Here is a 14887-nt window from a genome sequence, read left to right on the forward strand (position 1 = left end):
CGCAGCCTTGGAGGGCCGAAGGGCCTGTTCCTGTGCTGTAATTTTCTTTGTTCTTTGTTCTTTGTTCTTCTTTGTTCAAATACAATTGGACACAAGCAAATACGATAGCTGCTGGAGATTTTAAATACAAACAGAAACTGTGGGAAATATTCAGGTCGAGCAGTGTATGTGGAAATGAAACAATTAACGTTATGACTATGGAAAGTTAGAAATGGAGTAAATCTTTCTTAACTGTAAGTGGTATTGGGGCAGCAGAGGATGAATGAAGAACAAATGGAAAACAGGAGAGATTAATTGACAAAAACATTGATGGTGAATGGCTAACAGGCAGTGGTAATTTTTAAAGCATTTATTCTTATGTCATTGGTGTGTACATTGTTAGAGGGGATTTTGAGGGACAAGATTTACATGCATATGGAAATGCAAGGACGGATTAGGGATGATCAACGTAGCGTTGTGTATAGGAAATCGTGTCTCACTAACTTGATTGAGTTTTTTTGAGGATGTGACAAACAATGCTGTTGAAGGCAGAGAAGTAGGTAAATATATGGATTCAGCAACATGTTCAATAAGATTCCGCAAAGTTAGTAAGGTTAGATCACATGAGTTTCAATTGGAGCTATCCAAATGGATGCAAAATTGGCTTGAAGGTAGGAGACAGAGGGACGTGGTAGAGGGTTGCTTTTCAGACTAGAAGCCTATGGCCAGCAATGCGCCACAAAGATCAGTGCTAGGTCCACTGCTTTTCATAATTCATATAAATGATTTGGATGCAAATATATGAGGCATTGTTAATAAGTTTGCAAATGACATCAAATAGCCGGTGTAGTGGACAATGAAAAACTTATTTCTGAGTATAATGGGACCTTGATCAAATGGGCCAATGGGCTGAGGAGTGGCAGACAGAGATTTAATTTTGATAAATGTGAGGTGTTGCATTTTGGTAAAGCAAACCAGGGCAGGACTTATTCAGTTAAAGAAAGGGCCCTGGAGAGTGTTGCCAAACAAAGAGACCTAGGGGTGCAGGTGCATAGTTCCTTGAAAATGGAGTCGCAGGTAGACAGGATGGTGAAGAAGGCATTTGGTATGCTTGCCTTCATTGGTCAGAACATTGAATATAGGAGTTAGGATGTCATGTTGCAGCTATACAGTACATTGGTGAGGCCACTTTTAGAGTACTATGTACAAATTCTGGAGTCTCTTCTATAGGAAGGATGTTGTGAAATCTGACAGGGTGCTGAAAAGTATGTTGCAGGAACTGGAGGGTTTGAGTTATGGGGAGAGGCTGTCTAAGGTGAGGGATTTTTCCATGGAGTAGAGAAGCTCAGGGGTGACCTTATGGAGGTTTATAAACTCATGAGGGGCATGGATAGGGTAAGTAGATAAGACCTTTTTCCTAAGGCAGGGCCATCCAAAACTAGAGGGCATAGGTTTTAGGTGAAAGGCGAAAAATTTTACAAAAGGACCTGAAGGATAACTTTTTCACGCAGAACATGGTTAGCATATGAAACAAGCTACTAGAGGAAGTGGTGGAGGCAGGTACAAATGCAACTCAAAAGACATCTGGATGGATATATGAAAAGGAAGGGTTTAGAGGGATATGGGCCACATGCTGGCAAATGATATTAGGTCACATTGGGATGTCTGGTCGGCTTGGATGATTTGGACTGAAGGGTTTGATTCTGTGCTGTATGACTTTCACAGGAAGGCAACGTCACTGCCAGGACTAGCATTTGATTCCTATCACTAACTGCTCTTGAGAAAGTGATAATGAGCCACCTTCTTGATCCACTGCAGTTCATGTGGTGTTGATGCACCCTGAAATGCTGTTAGGGAGGGAAGTACAGGATTTTGATGGAGTGATCGTGAAGGGTTGACAATATTGGCCCAAGTCAAATGATGTGTGGCTGGTCGGGGAACTTGTGTTGTTTGGTTTGAGTCAGAGAGAGGTATGATGAAGGGACATCTATCCATGGTTATGATATTTCTTTGATACTCATGCTGACTTTAAGAATGACGATGATTTTTTTCTACTTTGGATTGGAAATTAGATGCAAAAGAGAATTCTTTTAGAAAAGGAGCCATCAAAAGTTGCCAACAGTGCTGAATTGGTAAACCATACTTGTCTCAATGTATAATATTTGATTTTCAAAATTCTATGCCATGTTGATTTACTGAAGAGGGGATACTTATTACATTTTCAGCTCACATAAGGACCAGGCAGAGAAGTTGAGTGGTCACCAGTCTAATGGAAGGAGAGTCAAGAGAGATGGTCTCATGAAAAATGTGAACTCCAGGAGGGCAGGAGGAGGGGGCCATCAGAGTCACAGAAATATTTTCTGATGAAGGGTCTAGGCCCAAAATGTCAGCTTTTGTGCTGCTAAGATGCTGCTTGGCCTGCTGTGTTCACCCAGCTCCACACTTTGTTATCTTGGATTCTTCAGCATCTGCAGTTCCCATTATTTCTGATACTACTTGTGTCATTGTTGGAAAAGCACCTGGGGTGTTTCTTGAGGATGGAGAAAGGTAGAAATGGCAGAGGCATTTGAATCCAGCGTAATTTAGCACAAAGAGGTGATCGTGAAAGGAACAGGAATGAGAGGTTTAAGGTAACGTTTGAAATTAGAGATGTCTGTGGTTTTTTTTTCAAGGATATTCACAGAATTGTTACTAAAATCTGGCAGAGAGATGCAGAGTTTGTTATGGTCTGGCCAGTTTTAATAATAAATGGTTAAACCAGTATTGCACCATTTATGAGCAAATCTGCAATCCTAGGTTGTATTTGAGGCAAAGGTGTAGCTCTATCAGTCCAGCAGCAGGATGGAAAGAATGTAAGAGTGGCTTTGAACAAGGCATTAGACATAGAGGTAAGGAGGTGGTAGAGCACATTGAAAGCAGATGTGAAGAGAGGGTCAAAAGCTAAATACTTGTTAAATTTGAAAGTGCCGTTTAAAGCAATGGAAGAGAATTTTTCTCCACATCCCCCAGAATCAGACGGAGAAGGAAGTGAATTTGAAGTGAATTATGCTTGAGGAGGATTACAAGAAAGACATCAGAGATTCCTATCTGTGATTAAGCTAAATATAGTGTAAACAGAAACCTCAAGAGAAATGGCAAGCATGATGTCCTTGGAAGGAGAGGTTACAAAAGTCAGTGAACCCAGAGCACACAAGGTCAGCTAAGTGTTAAATGATGGCTTATAAATAGATCAACGAATGTATCTGCTCCCGTGTCAGTATGGTCAAAAAAGCAAGTGATGTCATAATGATTTTGTAGCAACCACTGCAAGCTGAAACACTATTCAAACAATTGCTCCTGAAATGAATACTTTATTTATCCTTCCAAAGTGGAGGATGTTTCGCAAATATTGGCTTCAAAAAAATCAAAAATGATCCAATAGCATGGTGATCCTCAAGTTAAACCCACCATCATTTGTTTCTCCCACTCTGTCATGAGAGAACAGCCCTATGGTCTGGAAAGACTGTGGCAATTTTATTCCTACATGTTAATGGAATAGTGTAGGTTAGATGGGCCTCAGATTGGTTTCATAGGTTGGCACAACATCAAGGGCCGAAGGGCCTGTACTGCACTGTAATGTTCTATGTTCTGCATAAATACATGCTACTATTTCTCTACTTTTATTTCTTTTTTGCCAAATCTCTCTGAATTTGAGGTTTTCTACCATTCAGATCAAATCTTGAGCATAGGTGACTGAGATAACATTAAGTGGAAAGAGACACAGTTTTTATTTGGTTATATTTTGAACCATCCTGTTGCTTTTAAATATATGGTTAATCTTGATTTTCTGAACACACCATGTAGCAGTTCATTCCTTGCAAATAGTTGTACGTGGTATCATTTAGACTCTGACGCAGTGGGTCAGTGCAGGTCAGGAGGTGACCATTGTTGTTGAAATATAAAAGAATTGTTTGATACTTTCAAGTAAGTGGTTACAGAGATTTTAAGAATTAATTTATTTGCAGATTTATTTGGTTTTTATATACTGAAGAGAATTTGAAAGCGCATGTACTTGCTGCTGTATGTTTGAAACTTGAGTCTACAATTTTGGTTGTCTCTGTGCTGGGTAAAATAGTTACAATTTCCTTTTAGCCAGCTGCTAAATGCATGCGCCTCCAAGTCGCCATCCGGAAATTGGTGGGCTGCTTGGGAGGGTCATCTGTTGTGTTGCGATTTCACTAATCTCATGTTAATGTAAAGGTGACCTGGAAAGTCACATGCACCCTTTTGGAATTTCTTTGGCCGGCTGTTGCCCTCAACCATTCAAGGGTCGACAAATTGTTCTTTCCAGCGTTCCAGAAATACAATAAGGAAACTCCTTCCAAGAATTCTTTAAAGGAGAACATTACATGCAACATAGCATAGTAATACAACCATGGCATGCCACTTGTAACATATTGGTGGGAGTTTCTTTGAAAATACTCCAGTTATAGGAAGTTAGATTTATTTGAAAGAAAGTATGCGGGAGCATTTGGCAGGTACCAGAGTCAGGATGCCTTTAATCATGATTTGCCACTACATCCTCATGGAATAATACACTTAGCTGACAATAATTGAGGGAAGGAGTCACTTGTCCATCTTTGCCAGCTGCTGCAAAAGCACACACACAGCTAGCATAATACGTCTGCATGGAAATGATCGGGAAACTTAAATATAAAGATATCATGGTTTTATTCCTTCATTCCATGCAGGATCTAATTTCTGATCTACCCTCAAATTCAGATTTTTTTGTATTCTGTAGTTTTAAAATGTAACCATGGATAGCATTCAGATGTTCTAAATCAGGAAACATTTTCATTCATTCATGTGCCCAGCCTTAAGTGCATTCTTCATGTAGTGAAGTGACAATGCAGCTAAATGAGAAAGGGTTATAGTATTATTGCATTTGACTGCATTGTCAAAATATCCCAGAGTACTTCACAACTAATTAATTATCCTTGAAGTCACTGTTAGGTAAGTAAATGGGACAATTAACTTGCATGTTTTGTGTAAAAAGTGCATGCCATAGATGAGCTATTAATTAGTTCTGAGGGCTAGAACAAAGTTAACTACCCACTCATTGAATACTCCAATGGGAAGATTTATATATTTTGCAATAGATGTGCATAACCTTTGATTGTGTGGCAGTTTCCTCAGTACTGTCCTGTAATGTTATATAAGCCCTGAAGTGCAACTAGATACACAATATTCTGTCTGAGAGATGAACGCATGAATGAATGATGTAATCCTGAAATAAAAATAACTTTGTGTTTTTGTCACCAGACTTAATCTCGTTGTAGCTAAAACCCACATGTCAAGGACACGTGTGTTGCCCATTATCAATATGCCTTGGCACTGAAATGTAGTCAGCTTATCTAAATATGTCTCAACTGTGTCACAGATATATTTATGACACCTCTATTTCACGTACAGGCAAACTGCATGCTAGATATGCATATTGTCTAACAAATAAAATATATGTAAACGAGACAGCAAGCAGTAAGGGTAAGTACTTTTCCATGCAACATAGCCTACTCTAGATATTTGATAATAGCTTACTAACCTTATAGAAATCGTCTCCTTTTAATAAGACCGCAATAAAGCCATTTCATTTAACAGATGTAGACTCAACATTCTTCAAGTAGTTTATATTTAAAGAGTGACTGTCTTGGCTTGCCATCAATCAACCTATTTCCAGATTAGCTCTTGAAGCTTTCCCGTGAGTTTTCTTTCTCATCGTCCGCCTATCCAGCTGTTGACTTCTTTTGGGACCTTATTCCAAACAGACAATTCTCAATCTGGTTGAGGGGAAACTATTGGAGAACAATGGGAATGATATACAAGAGTGATCTTTTCACAAGAGCAGGTCCTGTTCTCACTTAACATTCCCACGTACACATTTCTAGAGGGATTAATTGATGAGTAATCAAGAGCAGGAAAACTTCCTGATTTACCCTGCATTCCAAAATGTTCTGGATCAATGTTTCTTTTCCCATTCGGAGGTAGGGAGGAGATAAGTCAGTCCAGGGAGGATGGACAGGTCAAGGGGGGTGGGATGAGGTTAGTAGGTAGGAAATACGGATGCGGCTTGAGGTGGGAGTAGAGGATAGGTGAGAGGAAGAACAGGTTAGGGAGGTAGGGACGAGTTCGACTGGTTTAGGGATGTGGTTGGGGGAGGGGAGATTTCGAAGCTTGTGAAATCCACATTGATAGCACTGGGCTGCAGGGTTCCCAAGCAGAATATGAGTTGCTGCTCCTGCAACCTTCGGGTGGCATCAACATTTTGTGATCAATGTTTGATGTTTGAATTTAGCATCATCGTCATTCTCTTATGAAAATTCTCTTTTTTTTGAGTGAAAAGAGAGGTCAAAGAGGTGGGTATGGAGCCAGTAAAGGTTAGTGTAGGTGGGGAGTTAGGGAGGGGATAGGTCGGTCCAGGGAGGACAGGCAGGTCAAGGAGGTGGGATGAGGTTACTGGGTAGGAGATGGAGATGGGGCTTGAGGTGGGAGGAATGGTTTGCGAGGCGGGGACAAGCTGGGCTGGTTTTAAGATGAGGTCGGGGAGGGGAAATTTTAAACCTTGTGAAGTTCACATTGATACCCTTGGGCTGCAGGGTTCCCAAGTGAAATATGAGATGCTGTTCCTGCAGCTGTCAGGTGGCATCACATTTTGTGATCAATATTTGATGTTTGAATTTAGCATGATCGTCATTCTCTTATTGAAAATTCTCTTCATTGTGTGTCATTTTGAGAACACTGAAGATTTAGTTGAATGGATGGAACAATGATAAATGGAATTCAGCCTGGCGAAGTGTGAAGTAGTTTCTTTTTGAGAGGGAACACAAAGCTAGGGAGCAAACAATAAACTTGAATACTGAGGTGTAGAGTAAGTGAGAGATCTTGGAGTGCATGTCACAAGTACCTGAAGGTGCTAGGACAGGTAAATAATGTCCATAAAGCATATGGAATGCTTTCCTTCATTGGATAAAGTACAGTATAAGAGATGTATTGCCGAAACTTTAGGAAACCCTGATTATGCCAAGGTTGGAATTTTGTGTACAGTTCTGGTCATTGCATTACAGGAAGGACATAATTGCCCTGGAGATGGTACAAAGGAGGTTTACAAGACTGTGCTGTTTCAGCTTGAAAATTTCATCTACGAGAAAAGGTTGGCTAGGATTGTTTTCCCTTGTACACAAGATGCTGACTTAATCAAGGCATGCAAAATCATGAGCTTAGGGTGGACCCTAAGTTGGAAGTCCTATTTCCCCAGGCAGAGAATATGGATAAGCATATGGACGTACATGGAATAGTGTAGGTTAGATGGGCTTGAGATCGGTATGACAGGTCGGCACAACGTCGAGGGCCGAAGGGCCTGTACTGTGCTGTAATGTTCTATGTTCTATGTTCTATGTTCTAAAACCAAAAGAGTTGCGGATGCTGTAAATAAGGAACAAAAACAAAGTTGATGGAAAAGCTCAGCAGGTCTGGCAGCATCTATGAAGGAGAAAACAGAGTTAACGTTTCGGGTCCAGTGACCCTTCCTCAGAACTGTTCTGCGGAAGGGCCACCGGACCCGAAACGTTAACTCTGTTTCCCCTTCACAGATGCTGCCAGACCTGCTGAGATTTGCCAGCATCTTTGTTTTTGTTACTATTCCCATTATTGCCTCAGTGTTATTCAACTTGTTATCAATAGGGGGTGCTGCAATTGGTTTCAATGCCAGTAGGTTAAGGAGGAAACGATGGCCAAAAGTATTAGTTATGATTGGTATGTTGCGGACTTTGATGTTAGGGCTGTTGCTTTTTATCTAACAATCTAGATGATGCCATTGTGGAAACTGGCTGAAGGATGATGAAAAATTTGTGTGAACTTAAGGACATCAAGAAAAATAGAATGAAGGCACATCTAGGTTCAATAGAATTGAACATCGGTCCATTCTTGGGTTGCATTCTGCAGCCAAAGCTGCTCTAATAACACTCAAACAACTTGACATCATCCCGGACAAAGCAGTCTGCTTGATTGACACCACAACCTCAAACTTTGCTGCTTGTACCACTGAGGTTCAGTAGCAACAGGGTGTATCAGCTATATGAAGCAGTGTAGAAATTCACCAAGGTTCTATGGAAATGCTTCCAAACCCAGGACCACTTCCATCTAGAGGGCAAGGGCAGCAGATGCATGGGAACACCACTACCTGCACTTCCCCTCCAAGCCACACGAAATCCTCACCTGGAAATATATTGCCATTTCTGTTCCAACAGAAACTAACAGGAGCAAGGGAAGCCACAATCATCCCCTACTTTAATGGTGGGAGAGCCCAGTAAGTGATTTCACAAGACAAGTCTGAAGGTGTGCAAATATTGCCAGTCAAAAGTGTTGAATGGATGATAAATTTTGATCTCTCGCTAAGGCCTGCAGCATCTTGGGTGTCAATCTTCAGCCAATTTAATTCACTCGTGCTTCAGGACTAGCTCTACTCTTAACTAAAATGTTTCAATGTAGCATTAGCATCTACTTGATAAACTGGCAGATTGCCCAGGTATATCTTAGCCTAGGAAAAGCAGAACAAATCCAATCCATCAATCCACTCTCAATGTAATCAACATGTTGCAAGGTGTCATTAGCAGCACTGTCAACTTGGCACTAAACAGTAACCTACTCAGGCACTCAGTCTGGACTGCGCTTAACAACCCTGGGCCTTGCATGGAACAAAATACTGAATTCCACACGTGAGAGGGAGTTTTTGCTCCTGATTTCAAAAAGCACTTGACCGAGTGTGGCATTGTGGGGCTGAGTAAAGTTGAAATTGCTGGGAATCGAGGTGGAAACTCTGTGCTTGCTGGCGACATATCGAGCAGAAGAGAAAATTGTTGGTGGTGTGCAATCACCTCAGTTCCAGATATCACTGCAGGGGTGGCTCAGGTGGTGTGCTTGATCCAGCTATTTTCAAGTGCTTTTTTTTTATTCATTCATAAGGTACAAACATCCCATGGTGGGCCCAGCATTTATTGTCCTTCCTTGTTGCTTTATCTTCATTAATGAATTTTTCTGTGTTGCCTGTGGCTCAGTAGGTAACTTTCTTAGCTCTGTGTCAGAAAGCTATGGGCACAAATCACACTTCAGAGGCTGCAGTGCAAAACTCTATCCTGACACTCCCATGTAGCATTAATGGAATGCTGTGCTGTCAGAGGAACTGTCATTAAGGCTAATATGTTAGAATGATACCCCGTCTGTCCATGGTATTGTGCAATGTGCAGACCTGTGTTGCTGTAGCAGAAGCATTAGAAGTGTAACAGGTCAAGCTATGCGTTCAGATCCTGAAGATGCTGAGCAGAGACAGTATACTATCAGTGGGGGGAAGAACATTATCAGTGGTGTTACATGATAATAGGTCCCTGACTGGTTGGTGAGTATTGCTGATGTCTTTACTGGTTCACACAAGGGCAATAGATGAAATTAAAATTGATAAAATTTATAAATCTGAAAAGATTTTTAAGTTTGCTAAATTTAAGTTTTGTACATTTAATTAGGCTTTTTTCCAGATAATTTGTGCATTGTCTTGAATTAAGTCCCTTAAAAATGAAGTAACATTTACACTAAGGGAAGCAGTTGATTGGTGAGCCACTGGTAAGTATATGTTAATATAAGTCTTAAGTTAATTTCTGATAAATCAGTTAATAGCTGGAAGGCTTTTCTTGACCTGGATAGCCACACAAGTAGGACATGTTATCAGTTGGAGAGGTTTGAGCTCCAGATTTCAAAGTTTGAATGTCATAATATTTCCCTGAACAAAGCTTGAGCAGCTGCGATGTTACATTTGTGTGCGTGACAATTATGTGCTATTCATGTTCTGAATGTGGTCATCTACAGCTTAAGGGTGAGCTAATAGAGAGAATGCCCTTATGTTCCAGGTGGACCATGTAATGTAGGAGTTCCTTAGTAGCATCCCCTTCTCCGATTAGTACTCAGTTCTGAATACTGGTGAGAGGCTGCGGACTGCAGCCAGACCCAATTCAATAGTTTTGTAGAGATAGTAGGAACTGCCATGTTTTGCAGTGGGTCTTGACCCGAAACATCAAACTTTTCTGCTCCTCTGATGCTGCTTGGCCTGCTATGTTCATCCAGCTTCACACCATGTTATCTCAATAGTGTTGTATATTTCCTGGATAAAATGCATAAGCCAGAAGATGAGGAAAACCGTGGTGGTAAGAGATCCTATCATAAGGGAAGCAAATAGGCTTTTCTGCAGTCACAAACAAGAAGCCAGATAGTATGCTGCCTCTCTGGTATCAGGGTCAAAGATTTCACTGAGCAGCTGCAAAGCACTCTGAGGGGGGTCAAGTGCACAGCCTATGGCCGTGGCCCCACATCATCAGTAGAAAGAACAACATGGCCCTGGCAGGCAGGTTATGGGAAGTGAAGAAACAAAATAGTAAGCAGGACGTCAGAGGGAATAACCTCTGGATAGCTCCCAGTGCCCAAAAACAAAGGATGTAGAAATGGGAGGCTAGAGCTGATTAATGTGGACACACAGAAACACTGCTAGACAGAAGATGGCTCTTGATTTCTGGGACATTTTGGCTAGTTCTGGTTCTACTAATGCTAGATAGGTTGAATGTGAAAATAGCTAGAGTCAATGATCTTGCCAGATGGCTTGCTCGTGCAGTTAGGGAAGGTTTAAATTAACTTGACAAGCAAGTGCAAACCTGCATGTAATATTAAAGAGAAAATTATATTAATAAGACATAGAAGTAAAATTAGCCTTGGGATTTAGGATATGTCCATCTCATGCTTTCAATATACATAATAACCCAACTTCTGTGGTGAATGATCCTCAGATTTCTTGCCTGGCAAACAACTTCTCTGCATTTACCCCTAAATCGCCTAAAGTCGTATGCTTCAATAACATCTCCTCTCATTATCTTAAATTCCAATGAATACAAAGCCACCCTTATTGGAAAATCTCAACATACTCTGGATCAACCAACTGAACCTTCTCTGGACTGCCTCCAGTGTTGAATCTATTTCTTTAGGTAAGGGAACCAGGACTGCTTATATTTGTGGTCTGACCAGCAACTTATCAAGATTTAGCAAGACCTCCTTATTTTTTATACAGTGTTCCCTTTAAATAATTTTCAATTTGTCTTTCCTATTGCTTTGCTGCATCTGGATGCTATCATTTTGTGATTTTCAGAACTAGGATACCCAAATTCCCTGTGCTGTGACATTCTGCTGACTTAAATAATGTTCAGCTCTCCAACTTGCCAAAGTACAAATTCCCCCACATTATATGCCATTTGCCAAGGTTTTGCCCAGTCACTTAACCTGTCTGTGTCTCCCTGTGGACACTTTATGTCATTCTCACCTATTTTTGTGTCATTTTCAAACTTGGCAATAGTACATTCACTTCCGTCACCCAAGTATTTAATATATATTTTCATGAATTCCAGCACTGATCCTTGTGGCACTCCACTCTTACAAGTCTCCATTCTGAGAGTGTCCCTTTATGTCCAATCTGTTTTCTATTAGTTAATCAACTCTCTAGCCAGGCACACATCCAACTCCATGTTCTGAGGAATGGTCACTGGACCCAAAACATTAACTCTGATTTTCTCTTCACAGATGCTGCCAAACCTGCCGAGCTTTTCCAGCAACTTTTGTTTTTGCCCCCTCCAACACTCTTACCTTATTAAATAAACCTATGCACGGTATCTTATTTAATGCCTTTTGGAAATCTGAGCGTGTTGCATCTGCTTGTTACTCATTAGTTGCACAAAAAATTGGAATAGAAAGATAGCACCAGAGTAAGAAATTGTATTAGATGAAGTCAGTGTAGGAGAAAATGCAATAAGGTCCAAACTGGGTTTTTGAAGTATGGATTACACCAGACTGGATGGATGTTACAAATTTCTAACTTGGAACTTAAAATGTCTTTTGTTGTCCCTAACAGAATTGCTCAGCAACCCTTCAAGGGGATTTTACAACACCTTAACAACAAGGATATTCCAGAACCTCAGAAATCTCAAAGTGACTGCCAATTTGGATTCAAGCCAGTCAGTGAGACAGAAAACTAAGACATGTTTCAATGTGGATAGTTAATTAAACACACAATCTTACACCTGCTTCCACACATCACTCCCATCTGTTCCCTCTTCATAACTAATCACAATCACCTCAACTTTTTATTGTGTTAACAGTGACTGTATTTTTGGTGTTTGGTTGACAATTCAATACAGGGGTATATTACTAAAAAATTCAGATTGGCCATACTGCAATCCTAAAACTATAATGAGTTTGACCATCACCTTGACTTCATTGCAAGGAAACCATTTTTGGTGATGCATCAGTGCAATACCAGAGTGCATACTCTCACAATTAGGGGTTGCGCATTTAAGACAAAAGTGAGGAGGAATTTCTTGGCTCAGTGTTTCTTTACTCCAAAGAGCTGGAATTCTTCATTGTAGAGGGCTGCAGATGCTGGATCATTCAGTACATTCAAAGCTGAGTTGGGCAGATTTTTAATCAGTAAGGACTATGGGGAAAGTGTTGGAAAGTGGAGTTGAAGATTATCAAATCAACCATTATCTCATTGAACGGCGGAACAGACTCATTGGACGGAATGGACTTCTTCTGCTATATGTCTAATGCCTTATATGTCATGATTATTTTCCTGAAAGCCAGAATTTTCACCACCTCACTCAGACTAATGGCTTGAAACAACAGAATTGTAACAGTATAGAATGTAGCCATTCATACCTGTATTGTCGCTGTGCAAGAAATATCCATGATCTCATTTCCCTTTCTCCGTAAACTTTTAAATATTTAATTTGCAAATATTTTCAATGAAATCCTCTCCCGTCCAGTTGTTAGTTGTTATCCTACATTTCTTCAGCTTCTAATTTCCTCCTCATGGCTTGCAAACCAAACTACATTTGAGTCATCACTGGACTTAAGTATTTTACCACTGGTCTCTTTCTGGAAATCTTTAATCTAGATTATGTTGTGATATCTGCAGAGGCTGATTACAAACACCTAAAAAAGAGGTAACCTTCCTTGTGACTGAAGGAAATAACCCATAGACTTAACAGGCAATTAATACTGCAATTTAAAGAAAAGGTACTTTCATGTTAACTCGCTGATGCATCCGAAATATACCTTGTCAAACGTTGCACTTCGTGCCTTGATACTGGTTGATATACAACATTAAGGATCAAGATCTTTGTCCCTCCCAGCTATCAGGTAGACTTGTTATTTCTTTGTTGTACAAGGTCAGATATCACAGCCTCCACCAAAAATTGTCCCTCTTAGCTTGAGTATTCCAGGACTAATTTCCAACAACAAGGCCCAACAACTTGTTCCAACAACTTGTTGTTTCTTAAAATTCCAAACATCATGTCAGTTTTCTTCTCTTTGAACAGAGAACCAGTTCACATCCACATCCTGCTTGGTGGCTAACACAATAACAGCTATAGTATTATAGAGTTAATACAGCACAGAAACAGACTCTTCGGTCCAACAGTCCATGCCAACCATAAACAGAAGCTGAGGTAGAGCATAGAACATAGAACACTACAACGCAGTACAGGCCCTTCGGCCCTCGATGTTGCGCCGACCTGTGAAACCAAACTGAAGCCCATCTAACCTACACTATTCCATTATCATCCATATGTTTATCCAGTGACCACTTAATTGTCCTTAAACTTAATTTCACTTGTCTGCTTCTGTCCTATATCTGCCGAAACCTTTCAGATGCTTGTACTTATTCAAATGTATTTTAAACATTGCAATTGTATTTACATCTACCACCTCCTTGGGAAGTTCATTCCACGCACAAACCACCCTCTATGTAAAACATTTGCCCCTCATTTTTAAAAAAATCTCTCTTCTCTCACCTGAAAAATGTACCCCTTAATCTTGAAATCCCCCATTGCAGGGAAAAGACACCCACCATTAATTCTTAACAACACCCCTCATCCCCTCACTATTTTATAAACTTCTACAAGGCCACATCTCAGCCTCCTATGCTCCAATGAAAAAAGTCCCAGCCTAATCAGCCCTATCAAGCTGGCTCAAGAGAAGCTACTTCTATTTTTCTTTCCCTGGCCTTGGGTAGAGAAAGCAGTTTTCCCTTTTCTACCATGTCAAGATGTGAAAACTCATTTCCTCTTGAATAGGACTTATTGTACCAAAGCTGGAAAAAGTGGTATTTACAGACTAAGACAAAAAGACAGCAACTTCATGGAATGGCCAGTTTCTTAAAACTGAAAGAAACATCCAACATTCATGCTGTGTATTTTCCAAGAATATCTCCATCTCTAAACAAGTAGTAGTCCTTATCATCCAAGACAACTTTAGTCCCTCCATATTCTGGGAGTAGAACTGTTTCACCAACTTTTACATTAACGGGGTGAATATCACCATTCTTTACTCGGCTGCCAGGTCCAACTGCTACAACTGTTGCTTGAAGTACTTTACCCTGGGATTTTTCTGGAAGCATGATGCCACCTTTTGTTACCTTCTCTGCTGCCACCCTTTCCACCAAAACACGGTCAAAAAGGGGCAGAAACTTTTTAAATGCCTGTCCTGCCATGCCTGCTACCACTTCCAGAAAGCACTAGAAATAAGACACCTCCCTGCAGCAGCAATTATGGCAGTCTCTCCACGTGAGGAAATACCTTCGAACCCCTCTGATGAAGGGTCTAGGCCCGAAACGTCAGCTTTTGCGCTCCTGAGATGCTGCTTGGCCTGCTGTGTTCATCCAGCCTCACATTTTATTATCTTTATCCTCTTGAATAGGTTTTGGTTTGGTTTTCTTTCCCTTTCCTGGGGTGAATTTGTACTTGCACAAAAAAAATGCACAATTTTTAAACAGTCAGTTAATGTGACA

General features: G+C 40.5%; 1 protein-coding gene across 1 annotated transcript; it reads right to left on the bottom strand.

Annotated features, from left to right (window-relative positions):
* Positions 1–14176: 14176 nt before the first annotated feature.
* Positions 14177–14679, bottom strand: LOC125466361 (10 kDa heat shock protein, mitochondrial). The gene has a single exon (XM_048560762.2). It carries the CDS (start codon positions 14588–14590, stop codon positions 14282–14284), a length of 309 nt encoding a protein of 102 aa, XP_048416719.1. The 5' UTR covers positions 14591–14679; the 3' UTR covers positions 14177–14281.
* Between the last annotated feature and the right edge of the window lie 208 nt (positions 14680–14887).

The sequence above is a fragment of the Stegostoma tigrinum genome, chromosome 31, assembly GCF_030684315.1.
Source record: "Stegostoma tigrinum isolate sSteTig4 chromosome 31, sSteTig4.hap1, whole genome shotgun sequence".
NCBI lineage: Eukaryota > Metazoa > Chordata > Chondrichthyes > Orectolobiformes > Stegostomatidae > Stegostoma > Stegostoma tigrinum.

Bases quoted from the DNA above. Each gene is read 5' to 3' on its own strand.
- LOC125466361 (XM_048560762.2), bottom strand. From the start codon at position 14,590: ATGGCAGGACAGGCATTTAAAAAGTTTCTGCCCCTTTTTGACCGTGTT.